General features: G+C 34.9%; 1 protein-coding gene across 1 annotated transcript; it reads left to right on the top strand.

Annotated features, from left to right (window-relative positions):
- The first annotated feature begins 6586 nt into the window (after nucleotides 1-6586).
- LOC129445077 (C-X-C motif chemokine 10) lies at nucleotides 6587-8138 on the top strand. Its single transcript, XM_055206209.2, has 4 exons — nucleotides 6587-6972; nucleotides 7091-7208; nucleotides 7629-7703; nucleotides 7812-8138. The coding sequence occupies exons 1-4, from the start codon at nucleotides 6906-6908 to the stop codon at nucleotides 7846-7848; spliced, it is 297 nt and encodes a 98-aa protein (XP_055062184.1). The 5' UTR covers nucleotides 6587-6905; the 3' UTR covers nucleotides 7849-8138.
- The last annotated feature ends 200 nt before the right edge of the window (nucleotides 8139-8338 follow it).

Raw genomic sequence — 8338 nt, 5'->3', positions numbered from 1 at the left:
ACTTTTGTGCGTACGCAAATTCTGCCTTATGTGCATACGCACACTTTAAGGATGGAATCTACGCAAAGTTTTATACATGAGGCCCCAGGTCTCTAGGAAAACTTTCTGCGATAATTAAGTGGGACTTTGACTGATTGCTTTATATAATTGACATAACAGATAGCACTTATCAGTATCATTGTAAATTGACATGTCATTGTTAAGTGTAGACATGGCAGGCTCACACTAATAATGTAAATGTAAATATCTTTGGTTAATTTGTAGAGATAGCTGCAGAGAGAGAGGAATCACCAACATGCATAGACGGAAAGATGAAAGTAGAGCGGACAGACTGAGAGAACCTATTTTCTTGAACTGATACTTCTTTTGCTCACTTAGTTTACTTGTAACATTTGTCATCATCGTGTCATTTTTATAAGTCTCAATTTTAAAAAGTAACATTTATTGAACTTAAAAACGATATTTCTGTCTGTAAATAATGCCGGAAAAACTCGGTGAACACAGCAGCCACAAATCGGACAATGTCAATACACATAAAACTCGCAAAAAACGGCCGATATATCGGTCGTTCACTAGTTCTTTTATATGAAGATTGATTCAACCAACCTCAAATCAAATAAAAAATTAAGTTTACTTCAAACTCAAAAAAGTCAAACTCAGCAACAAGAGAATCAGTTAAGGAGGTTTAGAGAAGTTTAGTGATGGTCAACCCGGATCTTTTTAAGGATTCGGGTTATTCTGAGTCACTCACTAATATGATCCGGGTTGTGCGAGTCACTTGAGTCACTTGAATCATTTGGTCAAAATCTCCCAGTTCCAATCGCTAATTACTAATGCAACCAAGCAACTCAGATCACGCATGCAGCTACGAGTCTACGACTTCTCTGCTCGCAAAAAAGGGGTCATGTGACCTGAGGAACTTGTAAAAAAACATGCATGTCCGTGGTAACATTATCAATAACATAATTGTAAAAGTTCGGTGTGTGTGTGTTTAGTTTCATTTCATAACGACAAATATATCAACACCACGTTTAAAAGATGTGAGGCTTTGTTGAATTGGGACGTGGGAGGAACGTATCCTGTTTCAGATTGACTTACAAGATCCACGATAGGCTTCGGTTAATGCAGCCACACAGTCACTCATCCGCGCAAGAACATGATCTTGTAAGTGAGTCCCAGACAGAGCCGCTCGCCCGCTCCTGCACGGGTCCTGTGAGTAAACCAGTCACGTCACTCTGAGTGACTTAGTCAACAAGAGGAGCCGTGTACGTCTGTCGGTGGCGGATCTTTATAGCAGCACTGCTGCAACATTCCTCGTATTTAAAATTTTTAAACATTTGCAGCTTCTACCCAAAACATTGTGCCAGTCAAATATTGCAACAGATTAGCCTACATGAGTCAGTGGGTTAATAACACAAGCAAGGCTCGTTTCTCCTAGTCCAGGATTCAAGCTCTATGAGTTGAATCCCTCTCTGTGTGAATCCCTGAGCCGCTGACCAACTCATTGTCGCGCGCATGCATCCCTTTGTACTCAGACTCTGAGCTGCAGAAAATTACGAGTGAGCTTTTGGCTCACTCGGTACCCCCAGTCGACATTTGGTGATGTAAATTAACTCGTGGTTGCAAGTTATAGAACATATGGCAGCTTATGTAGAGTTATGTGTTGTAATTCTGTTGTAAACGTTTGAAGAGCTTTGTGTTTGATCCAATTTCTCATTTTTAAAGCAAAATCTGAGAGGACTCAACTGACTCAGGTTAATGGTCACTAAGGACTCATGGTTCTCGAGTCATTTTAGGGATCGGGTTAAATGATCCGAGTTTCGAGTGACTTGCTCATCACTAGAGAAGTTAGAATGTGTAATGGAAAAACAGGCACACATGTGTACACCAACATTACAGATGGACATGGGTGCACACACACCAAATTCTGTAGTTTATACTGTGGGCCTGAAGTTTTATATGGACATACATTATGTCATCTTTTTCTCAAGAGATGTGAAAATCAACACAGCATCTTGCATTCCTTCAAGGTCTTAACTATCCGCCATCTCTTCAGCGTAATTTCAGTTTTTTCTGCTTTTATGTGGTGTTGCGTTAGATATTCTTTATGCTGTATGTTTTGACTGCATAATGCCAACCATTTTTGACTAACTAATTACTTTTTTTTAACACAAAATATGGACAATCCAATATGGTCGTCACTACCGAACATTTGATGTCACAACCGAAACAAATAATGTTCTGAAAAAATAAAATAGGTTTTGTTAACAGAAAAGATGACATAATTTTATTTAGTTAGATATAAATTTAAACTAATGAATCCTTGAATTTGAAAACTGTTTAAGTGCATGTATGGCAATTACAGAGAAATATTGCTTTCAAAATGCATTTAATTTGATGAACCACTCTAATAGTTTTGTTAAAATAATATTTCTAATCAATATAACCATGACACTGTCTTTAAAAAAATGTAAAAAAATATATATATTTAGAAGGTTAATGTAAAAAAAATCAGAATAGGCTATTAAAAACCAAATTTTTATATCAAATGTTGTTGTGTTTCGGTAGTGACAAATTCTGGGAGAGAGAAAACATTTCAAAACTGTATAAAAACATGCTAAGAAACTAAAGTGTCCAATCAGTAGATTAGTGTTCATTAGATGTTCTACTATGTTTATGATTACAAAGCTTGCAGGAAAAAACACACTTTTTTCAAGAAGTGTTGAAGTGTCAATTTGCACCAATTCGGTAGAATGGCCCAAATTAGCATGTAAACATGGAATCATATTACAGCACACACTTAAACGATACAGCAGTTCAGGCTTACTGAAAGTTGCCATGAAGGATATAAGTGAATAACTGTGTTTAACACTGTTACAGCATGCAACAGTGAAATCCGCCATTACGTGAGATCGCGGTTGTTTGTAAACAATGCGAAAGTTTTTCAATCCGAAGCGTGCAGTCTGCTGAGGTTGCTTACTGTATGTAGACTAAACTGCACAAGCCATGAGCATATTACATGATAGCAAATATAAATGGTATAAATTAACTGTTAACGTTACTTACCTCTAATATCCTCCTCCAGCTCCAGTGCGTCCTCCATTGTTCTTCTAAGGTAACGTTAAAGATAAATGCTTCTCTTCCTCAAAATGAAGATATTCCTCACGTGTGTTTATAAAGTTTATAATCCAAACATGCGGTAAAGTCTTAAAATCTGATAAACTTTACGCTTTATTATGTTTTGAACCGCTCGTCTGTTGATTTCCATGTCAACAGCGGGTACCGCGTGTGGGCGTGACCGAATTAAAGATAATGAAGTCAGCCAGGAAAAACGGTATTCTCTTTACTTCAATGCAGATTACATAAACAGGCATTATTTGTTTTCGATTATATTTAGCTTGTTTAAAATTAGACATTTCAGGCTTTCTTTGGATATGTGTATCATGTTTGTGTGACAAGTATTTTCGCGGAGTTTCAATTGATTTTTGTAACGTGTCTTGAGAGACAGCTGGCGGAGACAGAAATGTCTGGATGCACACCCTGTTTATTTTCTTTATTTGACAAAAACACAAAGATCTGTTGTTATTGTGAATGAACACATATTAAAGAAGACCCTTTACCGTTTCAAATGATGTCAAACACGTAAGTGTATGACTATTAATGATGGAGTATTTTAAGTTGATTCTGCCATGATAAGGAAAAAACACGTCAAAACGCGGTCCGCGTTTTTGGACCCTAGGCCTAGGGGGTTAATATAATTTTTGGTTGAACTATCCCTTTAACCAAAACACTGCTTTAGTTTTAGTTTCTGTCCAGTCGGACATGAACACATTCATTTGCTCTGCTGATTTTGTTGTGGATTATTGTTGTGTGAGGCCTAGACTTTATTAAAGATATTTACATCCTCTGTATATGTTTCTTTACATACTGTTGCTTTAAGCTACGCTGTGGAAGTTTGTAACTGTACTGACATTAATTAACCTTAACAAAGATTAATGAATGCTAAAACAAACTGTTGAGCATTGTTAGTTCATGTTAGTTTTAGCTAAGGCACTAACTAAAAATAATTTATGGGGCATTTTTGCGAACAATATTAAAAGGTTGGTTAATAATTGTTGGAAAATAACTAAGGTAATATAAGGTAATATAATTTAATATACATAACGTACATAATATACATAATCATTTTAGCTTTTCTTGTCCTCCTCCTTGTGGCCGTTTAGCTATGGTAGAGTGTGAGTGATGCTGCTTCCAAATACATACACGCCCTATAATATATTCCCACCCCAACACTGTGATTGACAAGTTTATGTGCAGGCATTGGAAATGCAAATGGGATTGCAACTTAATTTGAGTTTTGGCAGGATCCATAGGCAACTTGAGAGGAAGTGAAATAGCTGATGGTGAATTTCCATTGAGATTGAAATATGTCAGGGTCATAACTCGAAAGACATATGAAATTCAATTGAAAATGGACTTTGCTTTTTCATTTGAAATGTGGCATGCATTGTATTCATTGATTGCCTGAGTAAGATGGTACATTGTAAGATTGACTGACATAAACAGGGCTCTCTCAAATGTCACGCATTGAGCGTGACAGTCACTTATTTCGGTCTTTTGTCACATACTCCCGCCACACATTGTATTTCTCATGCAGAAAAACTATTTATTATATATTTAATATGCCGCAGCGCCCAAAATGTATCTGGCTTTGCAACCAAAAGCTTTAGCTTACTTGAAACTAGGCAAAATACTAACTTAGATGCTGCCTGAAATTAATGGAGTAGAAAATTGTATTACATTTTTATTGCCCTTTCATGAAGGCATCAAATGTGCAAAATACCATTCATAAGCTGAAATGTGTTACCTACTACATCTCTCTCACACACAGCACACAGAGGGCTTGACATACACTCTCAGGGCAAGATCTGTATGTGCAGGTGAAAAAGAAGTACACTTCCATAAGGTACTTCAAGTGCTTTATTTTCGCATACTAGTCTTGTAACTTAATATACAAAAAAATCTTTAGGACTTCTTAAGATAATCTTTAGAACGAACATCTAAGAACAGAGCTTATCTGTGCTATTTTAAAACACCACTAAAATGTGGTAACTAAATACATTTCTATTTGTGCTGGTTAATTATAAACAATAAGTCAAATTAAACTGTTGGCAAATACCTGAGTGGACTTTTGGTCCACTTGATAAAACTTGGTAAAACTTGAGAAACCTGCATAAAGATAAGAAGTGTACAAATTTACTGTCCTCACATTGAATCAAGTATGCTATGTACTATAAAAACGGATTGAAGACTGAAGAAATGTAGTGCAATTAATGTGAGATAGTGGTGTTATGTACTACGTGTGTTTTTATATTAACTCTTTCACCGCCAGCATTTTTCATGATTTTCAAAAAAGTTTAATGCCTTTCAGAAAATGCTCCTTTTTAAATATATAAACATACAATATAGGAATTAAAAGAACCGACCCGCTGCTTTCAAACAAAAAAATCAGTTTCATCCTACCTTCATGTGTTCTGTTTTTATCACCTCTCAAATATATGTAGGTTTCATCAAAAACACCAAATTTTGAGCAAAAAGCTGAGATAATTCCATTTTTGTGAAGGACTTTTTATAGAGATCAGATGCAGAGCGATCTTTAAAACATACACGGACATACAGCTGTTTTCCCTAGGGCAATTCGTCCGGGTTTTATAAGTTGCAGAATAATAATATAATATAATAATATAATATAAAATAAAAAAATAATAGCGGTATTGCAGATTGACAAGATAACTCATCAATGGCGGGGAAAGAGTTAATCTTTAAAGTGAACAACTGTCACATCTTTTTTGCATTTTAATACGCATTACCTCATATTTCTCGTTCACTGAATTCTCTCCCTCATTGGCCACGAGCCCAATGCACGAACCAATAGCATTCAAGTGCGAGCCTTGAAGGATCATTGGTTGAATGTCCTGAACAAGCACACACACCCCCCTCACTGAACGAGTTAATTGAGTCAGAACAGCTTTAAAGCAACACCAAAGAGGTTTTTTTTACCTTAAAATAACGTTTCCAAAAAAGTTTCAGTCGTTCCTCCACTTGAAACAGGGTGAACGGCACTTTTCGACCAAAACCGCACTAAAGAAGTTTCCAACCGTCGGGAAACTACAAAAACTTGCTTTATGGCAGACCTACAATCCAATCAGAGCCAGCTTTGCGCAGTAGGCTAAATTATTTACGACAGTGGTAGTGGAAAAAAACTCTTTAGTGTTGCTTTAATGATTTAAAAATACTGATACTGTCATTTTCAAACTAGAAATAAAGGTATGTGAAGTACAACTCGTGGGGTTATAACATGCAGATTTTCCCTCAAGTAGCTTTAATAGGTTTTAGATTTAAAATTTGAACTTCTATTTAACTGCAACCAAAGTAAAGACTATAATAATTTTATATTTCAACTAAAGTATGAGCAGAAAAAAAATAACTGCACATTTTTGTTGTTAGACAAATAAAGACAAATACATCATTGTAGGTTTATTTATCATAGTTCAAAGGTATAAGGCAAGGACATATGCTCAATTAGTAATGTATTTTGCCTAATGCATTTCAACATTTGTAAAACAAATCAAAGCAAAAATGATGCTGTTAGTGAAAGTTATTTTGAAATATGGCTACACTGTGAGAACTGTGAGATTTCCAGTCAGATGAACAGCATGGGGATTCCATGGAAGAGAAGATTCTTGAGAAATCTGTATTGTGCAAGAAACTCTCATTTGTTATGTGGGAGGCTTTCTTTAAAAGGAAGACTGCGGACCCACAACTACTCACAGACAACTGACTACGATAAGTGACCTACTTGATACAAAAGACACTAAGATTACTTTGCATTAAACTGGTTGAAAATGAATATGTTCAGTGTAGCAGGCTTTACTCTTCTGATCTGCATGACCATCCTGTCTACAACAGAAGGTAAGAAGACTAAGAAGACTAGTTTTCTTAAGCTTTGAGTAGATGTTATATGTTGAATGTCATTAAGTGCAAATTTTACATGCAATAACAATTCACTTGCACGTCACTCTATCTTCAGGTAGACCCCTTCGTTGTTCCTGCCCTGGAACATATTCGGGAAGACCCATCCTTAGCAAAGCGATAGATGACTTGAAGACAATTTCTGCTGGTCCACACTGCAAAAATGTGGAGATCATGTGAGTTTAAACCTAAACCAAACAGACCTACATAATTGTCTAGGTAGATACAATGAGTAAAAAGAAACATTTTTCTTTCAATAGTAATCAATACTTTAAGGGAATTAGTAATGAAACACATTCAACAATATGTAATTTCCCGTTTTGGACATTTCATATTCTGGATTATAGCTGTGAACATGTTTGGACATTCTTAAAGCTTGCTTTTATGCCTTTAAAACAGCATTAGGAGTTGTTTGCTTTTTTTATTCACCACGCATTTTGAAAGCTTTAGCATAAAAGAATTGTATATTTTTGTTTTGCAAAAAAATTATATAAGCACAATTTATTTGCATGAGAAATATAAATTAATTCAGGTGTATCCAGACTGGAAAAGTGTTAATCTATAGATTTTAAGAAATTATTATTTGTTTTCCACAGCGTCACAATGAAGCACTCACAGAAAAAGACCTGTCTTAATCCCAATAAAGACTGGGTGAAATCTCTTAAAGAAGAGTAAGTTCATCTTCTAATTAATTAGAATGATCTATATAACTGCATAATATGCATTCTTTTGAAGTATTTTTCTTAACAACACTGTAAACTTTATTTCTTTTTCTGCAGAATGGATAAGAAGTCAAAAGTCAATAAGATTCAGTAAGCATAATTGCGGCTTATTACCAAAGAACAAAAAGCTGATATTGTGCCATCTGATTATTTGAAGAAATGTATTAAACTTGCGGTTAACTGTTTAGGGTCGCTTACTCATCATTATTTTTAATTATTAAAGTTAACTCATCAAAACTAGGGAATAACACAAATGGCATTGTGGAAAATATGTTGTCACTTACTTGAAAACTTCTTAAGGTTCTTACTATTGGATGCTTTTTTAAGAGTATTGAAAGAGTTCCCATCTATGCATTTCTTAATTATAAAAGCTTTTTTTTTAAATAAATATTTGTTTTGTAATCAGATATTAATATTGTTGCACATTTTTACTGATCATGAAAAACATTACAGTCAAGTGACCCAAATCGTTTTAACTGTGGTGTAAACAAATGTGTTTTTAATTGTTATTTATTTGTAATAATTGATTATAACTGTTATAATAAACCGTTAATATTATTTCACACCAAACTGTTCAGATAATA

The sequence above is a fragment of the Misgurnus anguillicaudatus genome, chromosome 21 (genome assembly GCF_027580225.2).
Source record: "Misgurnus anguillicaudatus chromosome 21, ASM2758022v2, whole genome shotgun sequence".
NCBI lineage: Eukaryota > Metazoa > Chordata > Actinopteri > Cypriniformes > Cobitidae > Misgurnus > Misgurnus anguillicaudatus.
The sequence above is the reverse complement of the archived record's forward strand: the minus strand, read 5'-3'. Positions and strand labels throughout refer to the sequence as shown.

What these genes read in the sequence shown, in the direction of transcription:
- LOC129445077 (XM_055206209.2), top strand. Translation starts at nt 6,906, where the DNA reads ATGAATATGTTCAGTGTAGCAGGCTTTACTCTTCTGATCTGCATGACC. An exon ending in TGCAAAAATGTGGAGATCAT is followed by an intron (nt 7,209 to 7,628) that starts GTGAGTTTAAAC and finishes TGTTTTCCACAG; the next exon opens with CGTCACAATGAAGCACTCAC. An exon ending in GTGAAATCTCTTAAAGAAGA is followed by an intron (nt 7,704 to 7,811) that starts GTAAGTTCATCT and finishes CTTTTTCTGCAG; the next exon opens with AATGGATAAGAAGTCAAAAG.